Source organism: Arvicola amphibius, chromosome 8 (assembly GCF_903992535.2).
Source record: "Arvicola amphibius chromosome 8, mArvAmp1.2, whole genome shotgun sequence".
Lineage (NCBI taxonomy): Eukaryota > Metazoa > Chordata > Mammalia > Rodentia > Cricetidae > Arvicola > Arvicola amphibius.
Window position 1 is genome coordinate 119,111,664 of NC_052054.1, and position 25,681 is coordinate 119,137,344.

At 44.0% G+C, this 25,681-nt stretch overlaps 1 protein-coding gene, 1 non-coding gene and 1 pseudogene across 2 annotated transcripts in view; 1 reads left to right on the forward strand and 2 right to left on the reverse strand.

Annotated features, from left to right (window-relative positions):
- Positions 1-2,014: 2,014 nt before the first annotated feature.
- On the reverse strand, positions 2,015-2,205 carry LOC119822104. The gene has a single exon (XR_005286701.1). It is a non-coding gene; the product is annotated as a U2 spliceosomal RNA (small nuclear RNA).
- Positions 2,206-2,592: 387 nt separating this feature from the next.
- The window catches only part of Mreg (melanoregulin), a 118,334-nt gene continuing 95,245 nt past the window's right edge, over positions 2,593-25,681 (forward strand). The window contains exon 1 of the mRNA XM_038340388.1: positions 2,593-3,171. Within this exon, the coding sequence (XP_038196316.1) occupies positions 3,167-3,171 (5 nt within the window). The 5' untranslated portion in view covers positions 2,593-3,166. The remainder of the gene's footprint in view (positions 3,172-25,681) is intronic.
- Positions 12,236-12,414, reverse strand: LOC119822105 (annotated as a pseudogene).

Here is a 25,681-nt window from a genome sequence, read left to right on the forward strand (position 1 = left end):
AGGCATCAGATCCCCTATGAGCAGAGCAGGAATTTCAGACAGTTGTAAGCCACCTGACATGGGTGCTGGGAACTGAATTCACTCTTCTTCCAGAAGATCCCTAGATGTGCTTAACCACTGAGCCATCTCTCTATCAGAAATATGGTTTCCGACAGTGGCAACCCACAAGTTGAGAACCAGTGTCCTACAGTGTCTGTCATCCCCTGTTGACAACACCTATGGCCAGCTGGCAAAAGAAAAAGTCATGTAAGGGCCCAGTTCAATTTCCACAAAGCTGACCTGTAAAACTGTCTGGAGTAAAGCTTAACTGCACAGCCTACATGAAGTCTGGTTCAATCCCCAGCACCTCGTAAACTAGACCTAGAGGTGCATTCCTGTAATCCCAGTGTTCAGGAGGTGAAAGCAGGAGGCTCAGTTAACGTCATCTTCCACTGCAGTGAGTTCCACACCTCCCCCAGCCTTGTATAAGTGGGAATCATGCTGCCAGGCTCACCTTTAATGCCCATTGTTCCAGGTCTAGGATGTACCCAACTGAGTCACATGACCGTCCTGCAGCATGTTCCATGGTGGTGTCTTGGGTGGGCGGGTAAGAATTAATGTGGAATATAGAACCAAAGACTCTGTGCCCACTCCTCTTTATTCCGCCTTACCTCATTTCCGGGCCAACTTATCAGCTTATCAGTTGGCCACTATTCAGGAATCTGTATGTATTCTACCCTCAGGTTGGTTTTATGTCTTATAAATACCAGCTGCACTTGCAGATTTCCCATCAGAAAGTTTTTCTGACCACCTCTGGGCCTTTAGGAAGTTTTGACAGCTGCAGTGGAGAGGCAAGGAAGGTGGGTCCAGTAGGCAGAATCTCAAGAAGGATAGACCAAGCTAATGGGAAGCCTAAAGTCACCTAAAGTCAGCTCTAGTTCTCAAAGGTGATAGACACCTGAAAAACAGCCTTAATATGGTCCAGCATAGCAAGAAGCAGCGGGGAATAGTGAGGGATCCTGATGTTTTAGCAGCAGGTCTGACGGTCAGCAGTTATGTTCTCAGTAGCTAGAGATCTGAGGGCTTTATTTTCACAGCTGCCATACCACTCTATCCTACACCATAAAACAACTACTGCCACTAGGGGGCCCCTTTAAGAATGGTGACGTGTCCTATAGTTATGCGCAGAACATCAAGCCAGCTACCTCTTGGGATCTGGCATGGCTGTAAAGCTTCAACTTGAGTTTTAAACTCTTCTTTAAGTATTTCTTCTGTACCTTTGTTGACCAGCAACTATAGTCCAAAGACTATACTATTGTATGGTAACAAAGATGATTTGTATGGAGATGTAAGCTCTTGAGGCAAGGTAGCTCGTGCCTGCACACTTCCATGGCAGTCACCCTGCCCTATTCTCCTAGTACTGCAGCTGTCAGTATCCTAGTTGCATCCCTGGATGGTAGGAAGTCCTCACTCCTTGGTCATGTCTGCTCCTTTCCATCCACGTTTGCTTTTCTATGCATCCTGCAGAGTTGTGTGTGGATTCTCATTTTTCCATAAATTAGAACATTTTAAAAGTCCTTACTTGCGTTTTGAGATTTTTAAGACAGCCGAGGGATTTGGCAAGCAGATCCTGGGGGCTCACTAGCCAGCTAATCCAGTATAGCGAACTGTTTTCAGCAAAAGTTTTGTGTCCAACTAAAAACCAAAGCAAAAGGAAAACAGTCCAAATCAAAAGACCAGGAAATAGGCTTCTTCAGGATCTTTAAGGTCCAGAAAACCCTATGTTCTTTTTCTGCCTTTCCTTGTCCTTAATGTGCACGGAGCATATTTACTCACACAAACTTCCAAAGGATGGGAGAAGGGAAAAATAAACAAAAAAGGCTTAAATTACTGTATTTACAAGATAGCAATAGAAAAGTAAAAGCATAGAAGATACACAAAATTACAAAAAAAGAAAAAAAAAGCCAATAGCATAAGGCTTTTCATATCAAAAACACAGAAGCTTCTATCTTCCACTGAACCAACTTTATTCCCCAAAAGGTGCACCGTTCCTGGAGATACTACAATACCAGGACAATGCTTGGAGTAGTCAGAGCAAGCTCCTATTCCAACTCCTACCTCCAAATATCCATTTAATATAACATCCTCAGATAGAGGACATACCAGATATTAAACTGATAAGAACAAATACTACACTTGATCTTAGCCAAAAGGTCAAGAAGCAATACAACACATCCACCAAGCACCCTTGCCCTGCGTCCACGGGACACACTAACGTCGTGGTGACCGCCCGCGACCCTGACTCCCGGTTTTCTCCGCGCCTCCTTCCGCTTCCCGTCGGCGTCCGCGTCCTCGGCGCCTCACTCGCTCTCTCAAATCCACAGCTTCAGCTACGAATTCCACGAGCCCGGCGCTCCCGGCATTCCCGAGCGCGCGCGCGCACGCACGCCGCGTCTGATTTGCATGTCCCGCCCCCTCTCGAGGGGCGTGGCGGCACGGGTTACTTCCCGTCAGCCTCCGCGCGGCTGCAGCGCGCTGGAACGCTTGAGGGCTCTTCTGCTCCAGCCTCCAAGGGGAAGTGGGAGGGGAGAGGTGGAAGGGGGGGCGGCGGGACCAGGGAGGGTGCTCCTGAGGAGACCTGGAGGCCGATTGTGGCAGAAGGCTGTGTGTTGGGGGTGACCTACCTAATTGCGTGGGCGGGCAGACAAGCTGCTACTATCCCCGAGACGCCGTTTCCACTTCGGGCAGGCGTCGCAGGGAGCGGGCGTCTGGGAATCTGGTGGACGCGGAGGGATTCCGGGCCCCAGAGGCTGCGCCTGCGCGGCTTTCCCAAAACACTGGAACTTGTATGTCAGACACCACGCCCTCCCCTCCCTCACCTGGTCGCTTAGCGACAGAACCGCGTGGGTGTCCCGGTCTTCCTGCGGCTCCTGCTCCCTCCAAATTACCGGTGGTCCCTCGTATTTTAACCCTAGTCCTGTTATTGACAGGTGCCAGGACTCTGTTGTATATAGCATCCTTAGGTATTCCCAAAGACACAGGATGCTGGGAAAAAAAAATGACTGAGTGGTTAAGACTACTAAAGTTCTCTTGCAGGACCCGGATTCGGTTACCATTATCCACGTGGCATCTCACAACTCTCTGAGTTCCAGGGGATCCAACATCCTCTTCTCGACAACAGGCTTACATGAGGTACACAAAGAGCAAAAACATCCATACGCATAAAATGAATTGTTAAAGAAGTTAACCTCACTATATATCAGAATTTCTGGAAGAGTAGGATGAAGCAAGGTTGAAGTTTAAGATTTTAAACGGATTTAAGCATAGGAGTTAATACGAGTGCGGGAAAATGATAGTACACACCCATGTGTGGATGTGGATCTCTCAAGATAGTTTCCTGCGTGTCTTAGCAATGTATGTGGGTTTTGCATCTCCTGAAAATATGTAAGAAATTTATAAGGATCTCCAGATCTTCCCACAGCTCCTTTTGGAGTGGTTTCCGGGATGATTTAAATAGGAAGACGACCCCGGGTCGCAAAGGTTGCACAAGGCCTAAAGTATGCCTTTCAATGTGTTGTTTGGTTGGTTGGTTTTATTTTTTTGGTTTTGGTTTTTTTTCGAGATAGGGTTTCTTTGTAACTTTGGAGCCTGTCCTGGTACTAGCTCTTGTAGACCAGACTGGCCTCCAACTCACAGAGATCCCCCTGCCTCTGCCTCCTGAGTGCTGGGATTAAAGGTGTGCGCCATCACTGCCCAGCTTCATTGTGGGATTCTTCTTGTGAGATTTACTTGCCCTTTACAGCTGGGAAAGGGGAAGATTCATTGCTACTTTATTGTTCTTATTTGTGATACCTATACATAGGACTAGTGTCTCCATCTAGGCAAGGATCACTGGAAATTTTGTTGCTTATGTTTGAATTACTGACTGAACTGGCAAAAAGTTTAGCTGGACTCGGAGAAGAAACTTCCACCTTCCCAAGTCCCCATAATTTTCACCCTTCCTCCCACCACTTTTTTTTCTTCCTTCTACAGGGTTTCTCTATGTAGTCCTGGCTGCCCTGGCACTTGCTCTGTAGACCAGGCTGGCATCAAATTTAAGGATCCACCTGCCTCTGCCTCCCGAGTGCTAGGATTAAAGGCGTGCACCACCGACCCTGGACTCCCTTCTTTCTATCCCAGGTATTTATAGGAAGTGAGGATTCATCACTTTTCCCAGTAACACTGTGCATCACGGTGGTCTGAACTGACCAATCTCACCAGGGCTCCCTTGGTGTGCTCAGTGTGTTGTATGTGGTAATCATGTGTTGGGTGACTAGGCCGTGGGTATGTGGTGATATGTAGGCACTGATTGGTGAGGCCTTTGGGGAGGCAGATATGGCATGGCACAGTCCTCTAATAAGAGAGGACTGGGGGCTTGGCAAAGCCCCCAGGAGAGGAAGGGATGTTTTCTCCATGGAGATAACCTTAGACTTTCCCACCCTTCATTTTTGTTGAGTTTGTCATGTTCGTTCTCTCTCCCTCCCTCCCTCCCTCCCTCCCTCCCTCCCTCCCTCCCTCCCTCCCTCCCTCCCCCCCCCCCCCCCTCTCTCTCTCTCTCTCTCTCTCTCTCTCTCTCTCTCTCTCTCTCTCTCTCTCTCTCGTGTATACAATATTCTGTCTGTGTGCATGTCTGCAGGCCAGAAGAGGGCACCAGACTTCATTACAAATGGTTGTGAGCCACCATGTGGTTGCCGGGAATTGAACTCAGAACCTTTAGAAGAGCAGGCAATGCTCTTAACCACTGAGCCATCTCTCCAGCCCCCAAGTTTGTCATGTTCTAAAATGCTAATCATACTCAAACAAAAAGGTGGTATATTTCTGAGCTAACATTAAAGACCAGATCCAGGGAACACATATTCAACAACACAAACTCTAGAAGGTGTGTTTTCTCTCCAAAGCAATTGCATGAAATCTTTATTGTTTTTCCGTGGGCACAGAGGCTGCACTGTAATCTACTGCTTCAGACAGTGATTGCGGCTCTGCAGTTACAGGCGTGCTTCTCTGGCAGCAGCCCGGATGCTCAGGATTTCTATTCCTGCAAACATAGGGTTTGTCACTGCCACCAAGCTTTTACTTAAATTTCTACATTTATCAATAAGACTCAGGAGTCAAGTCTGGGGTGAAAACCTGCTAGTTCAGACAGGTTGAGTAGTAACTAGCCGACCTTTTTTTGCTGAGTCTCTGAGAGCATCCTTCCACTCCGGCAAACAAAAACATAAACCATTCCATTCAAAGTCCCTTCCTATTACTTCCTGTTCAACTTTATCAGACACCCTCTGACTCTCTAGATTACTTTCTGTCAACTAGTTGCTAACTCAGCTCCTGACCCAAGGTTGATTTTATTTAATTAATGCAAATGAAACTTGGGGTTCACAGTGTGATTGAATAGCCCACAATACTTTACAGTCCCAAGAAGAAAGTAGAGAGTGTAGTTTGATGTTACAGTCCTATAATCCAATCTCTTAGGCGGTGAAGCTAGGAGGAATATTAGGGGTTCAAGGCCAGACATTGTGTATAGCCAGTTGGAGGCTAGCCTGAGCTGCATGGGACCCAGTCAAAGCAAAATCAAAAGCACAAGGGGTGTGGGAAGGGAACGAAAGGGCAGGCACTATCAGGTAGGTGACAAACTAAAACTGGGATCCTCAGAGGTTCTTCCCAGACTCAACAAGATTTCATGTAGATGTGAATAACCAGTGGTCAGCGGGGCATAAATAGCCCAGTACAACCCAGCTGACGAGGACTTCTTCCTCATTTATTTATTTATTTGTTTGTTTGTTTGTTTGTTTGTTTGTTTGTTGGAGACATGGTGTCTCTGTATAGTCCTGGCTGTCCTCAGTCTTGCTGTGTAGACCAGGCTTGAACTCACAGACATCCTCCTGCCTCTAACTCCCGAGTGCAGGGATTAGAGGTGTGTGCCACCACTGCCCAGCTATAGACTTCTTTGTAACACTAGATCTCTCGACAAAGTCACAACACTCTCATCAAAGAAACCAATTGGTTGGACGCTCAAAGATAGGCCTCAGGAAAGCCATGGTAGGTCTACAATCGTAACCCAGTCAGTTGCTTTTCCCCTACAGGACAGAGCTGGCTGTTACTACCTGACAAAAGAACAAGAAAACCCTGGGCCCTGGGTTTATTTAGTTCATTCAGAAACTCTTTGGAGTGGTGGTAGTGTCATCCAGGACCAGTATTAGGAACACAGGAGTCCTCCAGTTTGGTTTAAAGAGTATCACCCCTAACATTTCACTAATCACATGATCTTAATGGAATTTTGTCATTCATTAATCAAAACTAGTATTGAAAATTTTGATTTGTTGGGCGGTAGTGGCACATGCCTTTAATCCCAGCACTCGGTAGGCAGAGGCAGGCAGATCTCTTTAAGTTCGAGGCCAGCCTGGTCTACAAGAGCTAGTTCCAGGACAGGCTCCAAATCTACAGAGAAACCCTGTCTCGAAAAAGAAAAGAAAAAAGAAAAGAAAATTTTGATTTACCTAGATTTTAGAGTTTTGGACATGCATACAGATATACAGGCAGAGTTTTACTTTTCTCCTCCACTCCTGTCCCCACCTTGTCATTATCACCTCCATTTTACTATTCTGTGCTGTCTGTTACATTGGCTGTAAGCTACCAGTAGCCCTGAAAATGTGTAGGTAGTTCTAACTCACTGAGTGGTGAGGTTGAAATACTAGAAAGCATTTGCTGAGTGAACTCAAGTCACGGCCCAGCCCAGGTTGCTCCGTGAGAGTAAGAAGGGTGAAGTCATGGTGGCTACCAGGGCCTGTTATGGCTGCTCGTGGGTCAGTCAGGTACTATGTATGCAATTGTGCCAGAGAGCAGGGTCAGGAGACAGAAGCTTGTATATTTATCTTCAGTTTGACCATCGCAGCATGATATCACATTTATGGATGGTTACCAACCCCCAAAGGAGAATTACATTTCAGGTAGTTTCTACTTACTTTTTAAAAGATTTTCATGTGTATGGGTGTTTCGCCTGCATGTATGTCTGTATACCACATGCATGCCATGATTGTAGAGGTCAGAAGAGGGTCTGATCCCCTGGGACTAGAGTTAAAGGAGGTTGTAAGCCACCGTGTGGATGTTGGGAGTGGAACCCAGGTGCTCTTGAAGAGCAGCCAGTGTGCTTACCCGATAAACAACTTCTCTAGTATCTTAAAGATTGTTTACGTGTGAGTGTGTGTGTGTTTGCCTGAGTTTGTGTGTACCTTGTGCATGCAGGTGTCCTTGGGGAGTCAGAGGGTCATCAGGTATGAGTGCTGGGAACAGAACCCAGGTCCTCAGCAAGAACAGTAGTAAGTCCTCTTAACCAATGAGCCATCTCTCCAGCCTCAGATTTTGTTTTTCTTAATGTGATAGTTGTCTTGTTATCTCTGAATATAAAAATCATTCTTTTTCACAGTAAAAAAAGATTTTTTTTTCCAGTGCTGAGGATTGAATCCAGAGCTTTGACAAGCCAGGGAAGAGACACATCAGCAAGCCACATCCTGGATACTTCTTTTGCTCTTTTAATATAGTCTAATCAGTTGCTGTTTTCTTCCAAGGCTTGTGAATTTTGATACAAGAGTCCCAACCTAGGATTCCATGCTGCTCCCTGGACCTCTAAATCTGGCATCTCCATTCATATGTCCTGGTCTTGACTCCCTCAAAGGCCAAGAACCTATGAATTTCCTGGCTCTTGTGTCCTGTCTACGAGCTGGGCCAGATCTCACAATGGGCTCTAGATTCCAGGAAGGGTAACAGCTATCTTGACGCAGTTATTTTAATTAGCAGGTGCAGGGTTAGAGGCAGAGGAAACCAAGCTATGGACTTATTGCCTTTTTCTTTTCTCTCCTCTCCTCTCCTCTCCTCCCCTCCCCTCCCCTCCCCTCCTCTCCTCTCTTCTCTTCTCGACAGGGTTTCTCTGTAGTTTTGGCACCTGTCCTGGAACTAGGCCAGGCTGGCTTTGAACTCACAGAGATCCGCCTGCCTCTGCCTCCCGAGTGCTGGGATTAAAGGCGTGCGCCACCACCGCCCGGCTCTTGTTGCCTTTTTTAAGGCTTCTTTTATATTATAAATAAGTGCACTCTTGCTGCCCTTTCTACTGACCAGTCATGTCCACTCCTTCACCAAGGCAGACATTGGCTCTCATGTGGACCTCCTACAGATCCCACAGCGGAGCTGTAGCTGAATTTTTCATGCCTCCCCACCCTACAGCATTCTCTCAGTGCTTCCTGGGCCTGTTATTGCATCCCCAGCAAATGCACAGGAGATGTGGCGGAAGGCATATTCTCGCGGGTGGGAATGCTCAGTGGGTACTGGCACTTACTGTACAAGTCTGATGATTGAGTTCCATCTCTGGAGTCCCCAGCAGCGGTGACAAGAGAGAACCGACTACACACAACGCCACAAAGTTGTCCCCTGACCCCCACATGTGTGCACTGGCACTTGTGTACTCCCCTCATCATATGCAGCACACACAAATAAATAATAAAGAGGAGCTGAAGAGGTGATGTGAAAACCCCTCGCTGCTCCTCCAGAGGGCTAAAGTTTGAATCCCTTCCACATAGGGCTCCTCAAAGCCTAGGACTCCTGCTCCAGGGATCTAGTGCCCTCTTCTGGTTTCTGCAGGTACCAGCATGTGGCAGACACAAACAGTCACATAAAAATAAATATTAAATGTTTTCTGCTCAAGTAATGTAATATGATTTGATTTACCAAGAAAACAAAACAAAACCATGAATAAGGCATTTTCTCTACCTTCAACCTCAAGCCAACTTCAGAAGGAGGAAATGGGACATTAGTAACCGAATCCTTTACCCAAATCTTCTGAAATCAGACAGTGACAGTAAATCATAGAGCAGTGCCATCTGCTTGTTTTAAGTCCCCCTGTTGGTTCCTGGACTTAGTTCCTAGAGGGTTGCTTGGAAGAAAGCCCCTCTTTCGGTAGGAGCCCTTTTACGTATGCTTCCTCTATATCACATACACTGGTTTCTAGAGGAAGGCTGTGCTTTCTCTATTCATTAAAAATGTTAGAAAACAAAAATTCACCTTTGAATATTGAATCTTCATGATTTTGAAGCCAACATCTACTCTTTTGCATGAGGTCTCCTCTGTCTCTCTCTCTGTCTCTCTGTCTCTCTGTCTCTCTCTCTCACTCTCTTTCTCTTGGCAGGGTTTCTCTGTGCACCCTGGCTTTCCTGGAACTCTCTGTAGACCAGGTTGGTCTCAAACTCAGATCCGCCTGCAGTTCAAGTGCGTAATGGTGTGTGCCACCACTGTCGGGCCGCCTTTCATATTCTATTTAGACTTGTGCTTTGGTAGGACACTATGGAGGCAAAAATGTCCTCACCACTTCTATGATTAGCTCCATCCAGTCTTCCACCCCTCTTCACTAGGGAGCCTGAAGCATTATTAGGAAGAACCTGGGAGTGTTTCATTCCATGCGGAAGAAGCAGTGTAGTGCTCCCAAGAAGACAAGGAAGTGACTTTTCCATATATGTGTCCTATTGAGAGGTGCCACACACATTGACTCTCAGTCCAGAGCTCCAGAATTGCAGACCTCAGAGGACAGCGCTCCAGTTTCCTGTTCCCATTCCCCTTAGTCTCTGGTTTTCTCCTCTAGGAAGTGGGTTGTTTTTTCCTTTGTTGTTCTTACTGTTCTCTTTCCCTAGTAAAGGTTCATAGGCAAGCTGAGCTGTAATGGTTAAAAACTTGCTCCATTGCAAACTGAATTAAAAAACTAAGCTACTGTATATAAAAAAGGAAAACCAGGGCTGGAGAGATGGCTTAGAGGTTAAGAGCACTGCCTGCTCTTCCAAAGGTCCTAAGTTCAATTCCTAACAACCACATGGTGGCTCACAACCATCTATAATGAGATCTGGTGCCCTCTTCTGACATGCAGTCAGAATACTGTATACATAATAAATAAATCTTTTTTAAAAAGAGAGAAACCTAGTGCTACTAGCCACAGGATTATGCAGTCAATGTCCAGCCATCATTGCATAAAGTCAACCCATCAGAATCAGGAATTCTGTTGGAGGATTAAACAAGACATAAGGCATATTGGAGCCACTGCCTTGTGAATGAGTTTTCTGGCTGCAGATTTCTCACTGTAGCTTACTCCCATCTGTCTGTTATAAATCTGTTATAGATCTCCCATAGTTCAGCACTATTTGATCATTTATTGAAAACAATTTCCCCTAGCTATGTGTGAAAACAGTCACATAGTCAAAAAACCTGGTTCCCACTACCAGATCTTTGTTCCTTTTTCCAATGTAAACACAGAGATCTAACTTCTTGCAATTATCTTTATTGGCAGACATTTGTCAGTGTTAAGTGTCCATGAAAAAGTATTTCATTTAAGACATCCCCAGATATCCAAAGGCATAGAATCGCTACATGGCTAAAACTGTTGATGCATAGCTGCTCAGATAGATAGAAAAATAAGCATACCCTGGTTTTACCTTGCTTGTAGATAAGAAAATCCATGACCTAAATCTAACCTTGCATTAACAGATCCCTAACTCCTCACACTTACCTTCACTCCTGTTTATTGATGATTTTAGTTCAGGAAATTTACTGCTTGTGTTTTACTCTCAGAGATAGCAGGAAAAATAATTAGCCATCTGCCCACAGCTGGGAGAAAGACAATCATCCCACAGGCACCTCTAGACTTAAACCCCCAATGATCAGAGTAGCTGAGAGATGTTATTCTCCAGACACTATAATTTAGAGGTTTGGGTCTCCTCTTTGTTTCAGCTGCTTAGAGCAAAAAGTGTAATCTTCAGATCTGCCTCAGGCTTCTGCCATTACAATGAACTAACCACATTACCAACTGTGAGTCAATGATGAACTCTGAGGAACATGCCACACAACAGCAGCCAAAAGGATGGCTGCCTCTGTGATTCTAGGTACTGTCAAGTTGATATTAACAACCACAAGCTCCTAACACCTGTGCAGTAACAGGAATTGGTTTAGCTTTGATAGTATTGTAGAACATTATATAACCCTGCAGTTTAACATGGGAAAGAACATAGAAGATCTGGGCTGCCCTTTGCCTTCTCGGGCCATGCCTCTTGTGCTTAGAGCTGATTTGAGCACTGTGTGGATGTGCGCGAGACTGGCACCTTCTATGAAGCCAGATTCCCTCCGTCTGCACAGCCCATCAGGGCTCAGGCCCAGGCTTGTTGGTTGAGTGGTGGGGAAGGAGGTGTTCTCTTTGTGCTGAGTTACTAACAGAAAATATATGCAATCCAGGGCTTTCTGCCCAGGTTGAAAGCAGACCAACCCTTTATTTTCTAGGGCCCCAGAATTACTTCTGGAAAAAAAAAGTTTTAGACCCGTTTCACTATGTATCTCTCTGGCTACTTTGTAGACCAGACTGGCCCGGATTTCACATAAATCTGCCTGCCTCTGCCTCCCAAGTGAGTGTACAAGGGACACCAAAATTGACTCCAACCAGTTCACCTGGGCCGTGTATATGGGCTAATATTTATTTAGAAGCTTGGAGGATCTGAACTTACTGGACACGTAAACAACAGGACAATGCAGGTAAGAGCAGCAAAGAACTAAACATGTTAACATCACTGCAAATCTGGACTTTTTTTTTTTCAGCCCACTCTGTGTTCAGCATTAGTGGCCTGTAGTTGATGGAAAAGCATTAGTGGCCTGTAGTTGATGGAAATATATTTCTACTTATTCTGTTTTGTAGCTCACACTTGTGCACCTGGGAATTCTATTTTGGTATTAGATCTCCTTTGTTCTGGAGCTGTAGATCAATGTCTCCTCTAGATAAGAGCAAGCACAGCAGGCCCTGCAATATGGTTGTTTGGGGTATGTATGTTTAACAAGCATGCAGTACCCTCTGAAGCCATTAGGAGAGTGATTTCTTGGTAATGGAGTTAACAAACCATTGTGTGAGCCTCCTACAATTGATATTGAAAATTGAACCTGGAAACTTCGGGAGCCATAAATCCAAATCCGGAAAGCATGGTCAAAACTAAGACAGTGACAAAAGCTTCAGCCAGCTGTGTTCCTGAACAACCATAAGGAGAAAACACTACTGAATCTAAGTGAGTGTAATTTTGACTGGATCACATTCAACCTTAAGATCCACTTAACAAAAGTTCATCTTTAGTAGTAACCTTAACCACAAACAAAAAACACTCTCATTAATAGTGAGACTACCCTTTGTTCTGTTATTGAATAAACCTTGTTCCTCAAGGAGTGCACCGTTCCCGGAAATACTACAATACCAGGTCGATGCATGGAGTGGACGGAGCAAGCTCCTATCCAAACTCCTACTTCCAAAAATTCATTTACTATAACGTCCTCTATCAAATATTAAGCTGATAAGAACAGATACTACACTTGACCTTAGCCAAAAGGCCGAGAAGCGATACTGCACACCCACCACGCACCCTTGCCCTGCGCGCGCGGGACACACTAACGTCGTGGTGACCGCCCACGACCCTGACTCCCGGTTTTCTCCGCGCCTCCTTCCGCTTCCCGTCGGCGTCCTTGTGCTCGGCGCCTCACTCGCTCTCTCAAATCCACAGCTTCAGCTACGAATTCCACGAGCCCGGCGCTGATTTGCATGTCCCGCCCCCTCTTGAGGGGCGTGGTGACCTCAGGTCGCGCTTTCTCCCTGCAGCTTTCGCGGGGCGCTAAGGCGGATAAGTTTGTGTGTGGGGGGGGGGGGGGGGGGGGGGGGGGGGGGGGGGGGGGGGGTGGGGGGGGGCACTCCGTTTCGGCCACCGTAGAGAAAAGGCGGGTGGGCCGAACTCTGTGAGCATCCTGGGAGGCGAACGGTGGCCGACGTGGGCGAATCTCGAGTCTGGTTCCGAGTTAGGCGGTCCGTGACGCTTCCCCCAGTCCTGAAGTTGTAACTGACACCATGTCTCCATGTCCTCCCTTCTCTCACCTGGCCTCTTAGCAGTGATGGAAGGCCTCTCCTGCGCCCATCGCAAGCGCGATCCTGAGATGGTATAGCCCCCGCGCATGTGCAGCTAATTCAACCCTCTGGCTGTCTTATTCCAATCTGCGCTCTTTATTGGCTGTCGTATCATCAGGACTTCTCAGCCCTGTCAGGTGCCCACGGTGTAGTAGGTGCTCAGTGAGACGTTTGTGGGAGTAGATAGTGAACACACAGACTCAGCTGATCGATTTAGTGGTAGTAGCAGATCAGGCAGAAAGATGGGGCTACGTTTCTTTTTCTGTTTTTCCTTCTTTTTTTATTTTTATTTTTCCGGAGACAAGGTTTTCTCTTCATAACAGCCCTGGCTGTCCTGGACCTTGCTTTGTAGACCATACTGGCCTCGAACTCACAGACATCCTCCTGCCTCTGCTTTCCTGAGATTAAAGGCCAGAGCAGGGGCTCATTTTCCTTTATGTAGCCTGGGCTGCCCTGTAATACAGTATGTAGACCAGACTGGCCTCGAACTTGTAGATCCACTTGCCTCTTCCCGGCAATGGGGTGGTTTTTATGTTCATAACCATTATATAACATTTGTTCAAAGTCAGATATGGCCAATTTTCTGAGTGAATGACCATACTTTGAATACTTCATAGACCTCGGCTGGGCACTAAAAGATTGACTATTGAAGTTGCGAGATTGGGGCTGGAGAGATGGCTCAGTGGTTAAGAGCATTGCCTGCTCTTCCAAAGGTCCTGAGTTCAATTCCCAGCAACCACATGGTGGCTCACAACCATCTGTAATGGGGTCTGGTGCCCTCTTCTGGCCTGCAGGCATACACACAGACAGAATATTGCATACATAATAAATAAATATTTAAAAAAATGAAGTTGCGAGATTGGAGCATGGTATGCAGGGACATGCAGACAGAGCGTCCCTTCTAATTCCCTTCCCTTGGCTTCAACTCTGAGCCTGCAGTGCTGCAGTAGCCTGTCGTTCCTACTCCCTAGGCACATTTTCTAGGATCTTCACCTTAAACCAGAGGCTTTCTGCATGGCGGGACTGAGAAGGAGGTAGAAAAACAAGCTGGTAACAAAGATACAGGAAGCTTATTCGACAGTGTTGCCTGGACACCATGTGCACGAGAAAGCTGGGCCCTGTGATTCCAGTGCTTCTTAGATACACTCTTTTAAGAAGCTAATAGTGAGTTACATAGTACATAAAAGAAACCAACCTCTGGATAAAGTGAAAATGATAAAATGTGTGTCTCCGTGTCTTGTAGATCCCCTTCTTTCTCTATCCCTGTAGGTGACCACTGGTAGTTGAGCTTTTGCTCACACTGCCCCTTTGTGACATTGACTCTTCTTCAGAGCTGTCCAGACTGCAATGGCTGGAGTACATTTCCTAACTAGTGCTAAATAGGACTAAGGTTTCTGGAAACTTCTAGAAGCTTTCAGTTGACACTTCTCTCTTCTAGAATGTCACAGGTGCTTTTCTCATAGTTCAAAAAGGGCTAAGAAACCTGTTCTCCTGTGCTATCAACTGCCTTTCCTGCCAGAAGTCCACCCTGTGTCTCTTGCTAGAGCTAACCTGTGACGCCTCTGTCCTGCCAAACATGGATAAGAAAGAGACCACTCCAAATATAAAGTAAGAAGGGAGACACCTGCCAGCCAGTGGTGGTGCACACCTTTAATCCCAAAACTCAGGAGGCAAAGGCTGGCAGATCTCTGAATTTGTGGCCAGCCTGGTTTACAGAGTAAATTCCAGGACAGTCAGGATTACGTAGAGAGACTTTTTCTTGAAAAACCAAAACCCACCAAACAAGCAAAAAGCAAAACAACAAGCAAAAGAAAAAAGAAAAAAAGAAGGAGGCTCTGAATAAATGGACTTCATCGGGCTTGAGCCCTGAGCATCATTGATGGGATCCTGCTGAGAATGTCTAGTGCCGTGCTGTAAGTTCACAAGTGGATCACAAGCCGAGCAATGAGAGCTCCAGCTGCTCCACGGTCAGCCATATTACAGTGGCTATGTATGACCTGAGAGAAGCCATTCATTTAGCCCTTAGAGAATTCTTTATTCATCAAACAATAGATCTGAGTATGCTGGCGTGAGGATCCACACAGGGGAGGAATTGCACTCTGAACCAGCAGCGGTGGGTTACTGCTGGTTTGAAAATGAATTAGGAAGCCTGTAAGGGATTATTGTCAGCCGGGCAGTGGTGGCGCACGTCTTTAATCCCAGCACTCAAGAGGCAGAGGCAGGTGGATCTCTGTGAGTTCAAGGCCAGCCTGGTCTACAAGAGCTAGTTCCAGGATAGGTTCCAAAGCTACAGAGAAACCCTGGAGAGAGAGAGAGAGAGAGGGGGGGGGGGGAGGGAGGAGATAACTGTCACAGTGGATGTAGTGGCACACACCCTTAATCCCAGCACTCCTGAAGAGGGTGAGCAGATCTCTGTGAGTTCAAGGTCAGCCTACTGACGTAGTGAGTTCCAGGACAGGGTTATGTGGAGAGGGAGAAATTGAGAGATTATTGTCCCCCTGTCAAGGTGATCCTGCAAAGGAATGAAGGCTAAAAGTCAGGAAGCTTGGCTCTAGAGGTTTGTCTTATTTGAGAGCTAGGAGTCTTCTCTGTTTTCTCCCAAGGTCATTAAAATAACCTATGTATGTGTGGGGTGGTAATTAAGGATATCCCTCTCTGGGGGCTGGAGAGATGGTTCAGTGGTTAAGAGAACTGGCTGTTTTCCTAGAGGACCCAAGTTCAATTCCTAGCACCCACATAACAGCTCACAACTGTAACTCCAAGATTGACACCTCACACAGACATGCATGCACACCAATGCACATAAACTAATTTAAAAAAGACTATCCCTTTCTAAGTCTTCTTTTCCTGTAGAAAGCATTTATTCTAAGATGTACATTTTCAGGGGGTGATTTTATCTTTTGCAGAAGACAAGACCTGTGGAGCCCCTACCCTCTCATTTGGAGTTAAACCATTATACCAATTCTTCATCTTTAGGAACTGTATGGAAACTAACTAGACAGAGATGGGTCTCCCTGGGGTTGAAGCATTCATGAGGAGTCCAAGTAGCCTGGTAAGAAACCCAGTCTTTGTGCTGATATTTAGAAGAGGTTTAAAGAGTAGGGAGTGAGTGACTAAAAAAAAAAAAATTCCCGTGGCTGGAGGGATGGCTCAGCAGTTAAGAGCATTGTCTGCTCTTTCACAGATCCTGAGTTCAATTCCCAGCAAACACATGGTGGCTCACAAACATCTGTAATGAGGTCTGGTGCCCTCTTCTGGCCTTCAGGCATACACGCAGACAGAATATTGTGTACATAATAAATATTTTAAAAAATTCCCTATCTGAAGTGATTAAGTCTCCCTCCCTCCCTCCCTCCTTCCCTCCCTCCCTCCCTTTCGCCTTCCCTTCCTTCCTCTCTCCTCTCATGTAGTAGTCCAGGCAACACACTATAGATATATATAGCCAGTGGCTCTTTGTGTATCCCTAGCTGTTCTGGAACTCACTCTGTAGACCAAGCTGGCCTCCAACTCAGAGAGCTGCTTGCCTCTGCCCCTGAGTGCTGGTGTTAAAGACATGTAGTATCTATATCTATATTTATAGTGTGTTGCCTGTCATTTTCATAGCCAAGAGAAGGGAGGCCATCCTTTCTCATTTAGCTGGGCATTCGCAAGCAGAGAGGTTAGCCTGGAACCAGTTAAGACCTCTCATTTAAATGTTGCTGTGACTATTTAAAAGGGAGTCTTTGGAGATGTTGAGCTGCTGCAGCTTTGCATGTGGTGTGAAAGCCAGTTTGCTGATCCATTTTAGGTCTTTAGCCCCATCTGTGCAGGCTGCAGCTCATTTACAGTAAAAGCCACAAGGTGGCAGCATGAAGACCCATCCAGGAGGTAGAGCACCCAGAATAGGTTCATCTGTGTAGAAATTACCCGGGAGAGTTGTAGGACCATGGCTTGATTGTATCTCGGTAGGTGTTATGGTGAAATGATATAAAGGAACCGGAAGGTAAAACTCAATAGGCACAAATATGTTTATCTGTGGCAATGAGATAGCTCGCCTGGAACCTGCTGTGTAGGCACAACTGGCCTTGAATTTAGATATATGTCTACAACTACCTGTCACGTGTTGAGATTTGTTATAATTCTTGTAGCTTCTCTTCTCTTTTGTTATTTTGTGATATCTTGCAATACATAGGTGTTAATGAATGTTTATAAGAGCTTAATTGGGGAACAGCACAGCATGGTAGGTAGATCTGGGCTTAAACCTTTTAGTTGGGTTTAAAATCATAAACCTCTGGAGAACATGGGATACTCGGTATTGGGTCTAGGAGATATCAGGACCTAGATATCACTCCCTGGTTGATCACTGCGACCACTCGGGGAGCAGTAGCAATGTTTATTATGGTAGGGGGGCTTGACAGTAGGTGTAGATATAGGCATATAATTAGAACAGGAATGTGTTGGGCATAGTGGAATGGACACCTGCGGGAGTAACTTGCACATGGAAAAGATGACTGAGGTAACGAAGACCATGCTGCAGGACTCAAAAGTTGTGCATGGACATCTGAGTTTCATAATTTTCCAACTTTTGTTCTGGGTTCTTTTTTCCCCTGAGTATCAATAGCCTATTTTTTCTGTCATCTTTAGATAATATAAGATACTGGGCTCAGAACCAACCTTAAAAAGTTGGCAATAGATATAGATCTCTGCTGTTGAATAATTTTAGGTGCTCATAGTTTTTTACATAAAGGGATGCGGTGCCTACTTTGATTCCCTTTAGTGAAAAACTTTTTTTTTTTTTTTGCATTTTATTTGGTTTTTCAAGGCAGGGTTTCTCTGTAGCTTTGGAGCCTGTCCTGGATGGTACTAGGTCTGTAGACCCGGATGGCTTTTTTTTTTTGTTTTTCGAGACAGGATTTCCCTGTAGTTTCTAGAGCCTGTCCTGGAACTAGCTCTTGTAGACCAGGCTGGCCTCGAACTCAGAGATCAGCCTGCCTCTGTCTCCCAGGGCTGGGATTAAAGGCGTACACCACCACCGCCCGGTTTAGTGAAAAGCTTCTGCAGGCCAAGTTGTTGGGTTTGAGACCTAACAGAACCATGGACTTGCTATTACTTGTGAGGTCAGCAATTTCTATCCACTGCAGATGGCAGCATCTGTGACCAGTCACAGTTCACTGAGTGTATCAGCATCTGGGGGGGGTTGATGTCTTCCCAGGGCCATTCCACTCCTGCTTACAGCTGGTTTTCCTCAGGATACCATCCCTCTTCTGCTTAGTTCAAGATCTCTTTCCTGCTCTCCCAGTTTCTCTTCATTTGAGCACTGTGTGGGTGTGCACGAGACTGGCATCTTCTCTAAAGCCAGATTCCCTCCCTCTGCACAGCCCATCAGGGCTTGGACCTAGGCCCATTGGCTGAGGGGTGGGGAAGTTGTTCTCTGTGTGCTGAGTTGACAGGAAATGTATACAATCCAGGGCTACTGGAGGCATGAGAATGGTACAAATTCAGCCCAGGAGAAAAGCAGACCAATCTTTCTTTCTCTAGGACCTGGGTCCAGTTATGATATCTATAGACAGAATCACTTCTGACTTAATGGGTTCCTTAAGGGGCTGCATTGCTGTTTGCACTTGTACCAGTCTGAGTGTTGGTACCACTGGTAATTTGCAGCTGCTCTCTACTCAGTGATGGTCACTCAGGTTTAGACAGGGTTTTGGGTGGACAAGCAAGGTTCATTTACTTTCATGGTAGACCTGTAGGAATCAAGCTTCTCCAGGCAGCGGTGGCACATGTCCCAGCACTCAGAAGGCAGAGGCAGGCAGCCTGCTCTACAGAGCAAGTTACAGCAAGGGATATACAGAGAAAACCTAAGTAAGACTCTCTCGGTACTGCTTCGTTTTCTCACACCCCACCCTCAGTGCTGGGGATTAAACCCAGGACCTTCTCAATGGTGGGTATCTGCTCTACCACTGAGCCATATCTCCTGGCCCTCACTTTCTCTTTCTTCTGAGGGCTCAGAAACCTAAGTGTCTTGTACTGTAGGAACCACAGCTTAATGGGACTGAAGGGTGGAGAAGCCAGGCTGAGAAACGGTGCTTTAGGCAACGCCTAAGCATGGAAAGTGCTCTCCCTGTCACATTGATCCTTTTCCTATCCCTTGATGGGACTGTGAAGAGTTACATTTGAATGCAACAGAAGCTGTCGCTGGTAAGCAAAAACAGAGTAACTCACAGAATGAAAAACATTCAGCAGGGATGCTCCAGGCACCTGAGGAACAATGGCCGTTAGTCTCAAAAAAATTCCCTAAAATAATTTATATCTTAAACTCAAGCATTCTCCATCACTGGGTCCTGGTGAGATGTGAAGTGTGTGAAGGTATATCGGCTTGATCTACTTTGGTCCTAGCCTGTTCCTTGGAATTGAGGATGTTCCAAAGGAAGACAAAGGAGAGGTTGGGGATATTATAGATGCAGAAGTAATCCAGCTGGGCATAGTGGTGCCACATGTTTTTGTTTTGTTTTTCAAGACAGGGTTTGTCTGTGTAGCTCTGGCTGTCCTGGAACTCAGAGATCCGCCTGCCTTTGCCTCCAGAGTACTCAGGAGGCAGAGGCAAGGGGATCTCTGTGAGTTTGAGGCCAACCTGTTCTACATAATGAATTCCAGAACAGCCAAATATGCATAGGGTCTCACATTTATTATTTAATTTTAAAAATTATTTTCTTGTGTGTATGAGTGTTTTTTTCTGCATATGTGTAAGTTCACCATATTTGTACAGGTGCCTAATGTGTAGAAGTTAGCTCGATTCGGTAAATAACCAGGCTAGCTTAAAGATAAACAATTATATTTTTACTTATTATAAGGGGAAACTCACACCACAGAAATTGAAAGTCCAAGTTTTGCTGAGTCCCAGAGCCTGAGCACCTGGTCCCTCCTGGTTTTTCTCCTCTGCTCCTGGTAGCCACGCCTTAACTAGGTTCCACCTCTTAAAGATAACTGGTTAACAAAGCTTCCCCCATTACCTCCCCCTTTTGTCTAAAGAAGATCAATCCAAACCCAATACAACTATATACAATAGGAACAGATACCAAGTATAAAATAACAACATAAGCAATATTAAGCAATGAACACATGATAAATGCTTTAATAAGCATTCTATTTCAATGAATCTAAATCTTACATTGGAAATAAGCTTGGCTAAATCATGAGGAAGGTAACTACAACTGTCTAATCTTCAACCCTATCGAAGGCCTGAGAAGGGAGATACTGTTACTTGAGTAGGCAGAAGTGCAATCAAGCGGCTTCCAAAGTGTGCAGTAGATGACAGAGACAGCTGGCTGCCTGGGGGCAACCACTCAGACTCTCATTTGCAATGTTGAAGCCACCAACTTTGGCTAAGGCCTAGCGTAACTGACAGACCATTTTCTGGGGCAGGAAATTTTAAAAAACCGTCCTACCCTGTCTTGGCAAGATTTGACAGTCTTTTTTCTTATGTCCTGCTTATCCATTCCAGATATCATGTACTTTGTCAGTGGTTGAGGTATGGGCAGTTCCTTGCCCAAAGGCCAGTTGTGCCAAGAAAACATGCTCCAAGTGGAGTGTCTTTGGTGCTCAACATTCTCTCAGGAATAGATTGGTGCTGTCAGGAGCAATCATGTCTCATGTCAACAGACCCTAAGTTATTTAAATGCCATATTCTACAGACCCTTGAAGTGGTTGAAGATTACCTATCTAGGCAGAATACAATCTCTTTATATCTAAAGAACCTAATTAATCTGACTATGTATAACAAGCATGAACAACTATTGATCTATAATATTTAATACTTGTATAACTTAAAGACTAAGATTTCATGTCAGAATACTAAATAATCTTTAAACAAATGTACACCAAATGAGGACAATGACCTCAAAATATAAACAATGTATAAGTATCTTGGTCAGAGGTAAGAATAATATATAATGCAATATGAAAATATATCCTAAGTTTTATCAGTATACAAAATGCCCTGAACAGAGGTATAAACGTGCATGCAATCTGACAGAATAACTTTGCATAGGTGTACAAATATTGTAAACAGAAATAAATATAATTTGAACTTGTATCAATATACAAAAAACTATACCAATGTAAATTATCCATAAATAATAGCTCACAAGTATTCACTCTATTACCCACTATTACTCCCCCCCCCCCCTTGGAACAAAGTTTCCGCCCCAACCCTCTACCTGATACAAGCAATAATCCAGCAACCCCTAAATGGTATTCCCAACCCTGAGGACAAACTTTTTTGGGAGGGGGGCGTCGTCCTCTAGAATTACTTCCTGCTGACATGGGGGCGATGTTCTCTTTATGGAACCCTGCAAAAGTAAAGTGATGGCTAAGTCTCAAGATTACTGTCTAGCATAGTTGCAAACGATTTCTGAACAGTTGATAGGGTTTTCCCCAAAGTTTTCATTTGGAGTTCTGGCCAGAACGTTATGAGAAGGTGCACCATGTCAGCAGCTGGTAGCACCATCAGCATCACGTCATCTCAACCAGGTGGAGTTGTTGCTGTGGGGCCCCATCTTCTTCCTAGAAACTCCAAAGATTACTGCAGGAAAAGGATCTGTAGGAAAGTCTGTTGTTCATCATGAAAAACTTAAACATTATTCATAGAGACATACATTCAATAAAGAATGCGATACAGACAAAATAGACATGGAGAAAGTAGAATTTTTTTTTGATCTGTCCCATACCAGATGGCTCCTGATATGAGACAAACTCTGAATGTTCCTTTTAACAACACGCTTGGATTTAGAGAAGTACAGAGCCATTGTCCAACTCCAAAGCCAGCTCTATATATTCATAAATATATATTTAAATGTATATGTATTAATCACCTGACTTCATAAATCATATTCTTTTTATTGATGACCCTTATTGGATAGTTATTTTTCCTTCTGTTGTCATCCAAACATCCAGGGTCTCTTGAATTTTTTTGAAGATGTTTATTTTCTTGTAAAGATAAGAGCAGATCCCTGCCCCAACCCTGTATGGTTTTCTTACCTCCTCTACGGTTGTCACCGTTGTGGATAAGCTGTCATTTCTCTTTTTCAAGAGGTCTCTCCTTTTCAAAGCAAATCTTTATTAATTTTGATGGTATCCATAGTTTTTCTTCTCCTGTGGAAACAAGAGCAAAACCCCTTCCCCAGCGTAGCACAGCCCCTGGTTTCCATTGTGAGGTCAACACATCCTTGAAATACACAGGTTGATTAATTCAGAAGTTTTTTCCATTGTCCAATGTCTCTTTGCCACTGTTGTTCCTTTCTCATTAGTGTTTAAGGAAATTCAGGGTTAATAAAGCATTATGCAATATATTTCTGGGGGTATTTTCCATCCCTTTTTGTTTGCTTAGCATATCCTTTATAGTTCAATTTGACCTTTCTATAATTGCCTGAATTGTAGGATTATTTGGTATACATATAATATGCTTTATATTATAATAAGCAAAAAAAAAAAAACCCATTTCATTTTCTTAGATACATATGCTAGACCACTGTCTGTCTTTATTTGTGCAGGGATGGCCATAACTTCTAATAAATGAGTGATTACTGAGTCAGACTTTTCTGAACTCAAGGGAATTACCCATTGAAAACCTGAATACGTGTCTATGGCATGGTGCATATATTTTAATTTACCAAATTCCATAAAGTGGAACACATCCATTTGGCAGATCTCATTCCTTAAATACCCTTTGGGTTACTCCATGCAGGCAACAGTGTTTAGTTATAGAAAGAGCAAATAGGAAATCTCTTCATATGAAATCTCCTTAGCTTGTTGCCATGTAATAGGAAACTCTTTAAACCTTTGCTATTGACGTGATTTTTTTTATGAAATTCTGAGGCCTGCAACACACTTCCAATCAATAATTGATCAATTCCTGCATTACCTTGTACTAAAGGACCTGGCAGAACCATGAGATCAGATGTGTTATGTATATAGGACAAAGCCTATTTCTGACTATGTCTTGCACCTGAATGAATAATAAAGTCAATTCTGTATCATATGGTACAAATTCAGCAGTTTCAATATGCAAGGCAACTCTGCATATTGTAACTATATCATATCAGTAACTATATTGAGAGGTTCTTTAAAATCCCTTAGTACCACAAGAATAGCATATAATTCTGCCTCTGGACAGAATTATAAGTGCTTTGTTCCACCTTACTTAATTCTTCTGATTTGTAACCAGCCTTCCCTGATTTATTTGCATCAGTGTAAAATGTATGGGCTCCATTTATTGGTGCATCATGTACAATTTGGGGAAGAATCCAAGAAGTTCTCTTTCTAAGGTTAAGTCTATTGCTTTTTGGATAATTGCTATTAATCTCTCCAAAAAAGATTAGCACAAGCCCTTTGCCAGGGTTGTCTTCCCATAACTTTTTTATTTCATCAGGAGTAAAAAGTTTGCCATGAAGGCAAACTTTTCTCTATCCTTTTCTTGTAAAGGTACAGTGAAGAAACAATCCTTTAAATCAGTAACTATGAGAGGCCATCCCTTTAGTAACACAGAGAGAGTTATTCCAGACTGTAGACGGCCCATAGGTTGATTAACCTTGTTGATAGCTCTTAGATCTTTCACCATTCTCCATATTTCTTTTTAACAAATTCAGGAGAATTCCAAGGGCTGGTAGAGTCTTCAATATGGCAAGCATCTAGTTGCTCTTGTACCAGCTCTTCTATAGCCTACAGCTTTTCTTCAGTTAGAGGCCACTGTTTAACCCATATTAGTTTCTCAGTTAACTATTTTAAAGGCAGGGCCATTAAGCAACTCTGAAGATTTATCAATTGCTTTGTGTTCTTGTACAGCCTGAATGGCTGGTGACCTTTGTCTATAATATCTTCTAATATTTTCCCCAGAAACATAGGGTTCCAATTCCTAGGAACTGAACATCTATCTCTTGAAGAGGCCAATTTGGATGCCAAGATTCTGGAGCAATGATACTTACATCCATACTTGTAAGCCTTCAATAAAAATGCCATTTATATATACTCTTTGATCATTTATAGAAGTCTGCCAGAAAATACGTTTCCTCTGTCCTACTGGAGCTTTTGACTTATCCTCCACTTATTCCATCATCCAGACCAGCATTGTTAACAGTAGGCACTGGATTCTTTAATTTTCCACAGTAACTGGGAATGACTGGACCACATTCATCATGGGGGCCTACAAGAGACCCCCCATGGAGTTTCTCAATGGTATCGGGTTGCCTGAACTGTCTTTTGTTGACCTGCATTCATTGGTCCAATGTCGGCCTTTGCCACACCTCCTACATATATCTTAAGGCTGAGTCCTCCTATTCTTGCCATTCCCAGAGACATTATTCCTAGGAAATCCTTGTCTACAATCCCTTCTCAGATGTCCAATTCTACCACAATTAAAACATTTGGTATTTTGATATCTCCTCATACCTTTGGAAATTGCATCTCTTACCCAATCATCAATATCATAGTCAAATGTCTCAACATTTACTGTATGTCCCTCACCCAAAATTTGATCTTGGGAAATCTTTTTCCTCCAGCAGCACCTCTGTCTTTGTACCTTTTGTCCCTGCTCATCAAATTTGATAAATTCCTCAATCTTTTCAAATCTTTTTACCACTGCCTTTTGTAGAGTCCAGATCTCCTGTCCACTGTTCTGTTCTAATGCCCTCATTGAGGATTCCAAGTTGCTAAGTCTGTCCAGTAGAGATAATATCTCATTCTTGGACATAATTTTTATAGCACACATATTCCCTTCCTGGAGAGATATTCTATCAGTCAATCTATCGTAACCCTTCACCAGAGTCTCACTGATACATTCAACAGCACGCATTCTCCCAGACAATTTCTCAGCACCCTCTGTCATTGCCTGGGTTTTGTTTGTTAAATTGGCTGTATTCTTCTCCAGAATGCTGAATTTTCCTTTTAATTGTTCATTATCAGTCTGTAAAGACTGTACCATTTCTAAAAGTACCTCATTTGGCTGAGTTTTGCCAGCTAAATTGTTTGCATCCTTCTCCAGAGTTTTGAGTTTTCCTTTCAGAAGATTACTATCAGTCTGTAAAGACTGTATCATTTCTAAAAGTACCTCATTTGACTGACTTTTGTCAGCTAAATTGTTCACATCCTTCTCCAGAGTTTTGAATTTTTCTTTCAGAAGATTACTATCAGTCTGTAAAGACTGTATCATTTCTAAAAGTACCTCATTTGACTGACTTTTGTCAGCTAAATTGTTCACATCCTTCTCCAGAGTTTTGAATTTTTCTTTCAGAAGATTACTATCAGTCTGTAAAGTCTGTACCATTTCTAAAAGTACCTTATTTGACTGGCTTTTGTCAGCTAAATTGTTTGCATCCTTCTCCAGAGTTTTGAGTTTTTCTTTCAGAAGATTACTATCAGTCTGTAAAGACTGTACCATTTCTAAAAGTGCCTCATTCTTTGCTCTATTATCAAACCATGTTTTTAAGAAAAAAATATGGAGGACAAAGCTGATCCCCAGAATCAAATAGAAAGGTATAGGGAGGAAATCATATAAACCTTGCATGACATCATAAGTAAAAAAGCTAGTGAGTTCCTGGATTCTTAAATATTCTGTCATTTTTCCCTTTTAAATTATAAATTTATATTTCAAATTATAAATCTTACCTGTGGTTGATTTTGAGCTGGAGTAGGTGCAGTAACTGTCACCTGCCAGTAGATGTCGCGGCGCACTTGGAGCCACGT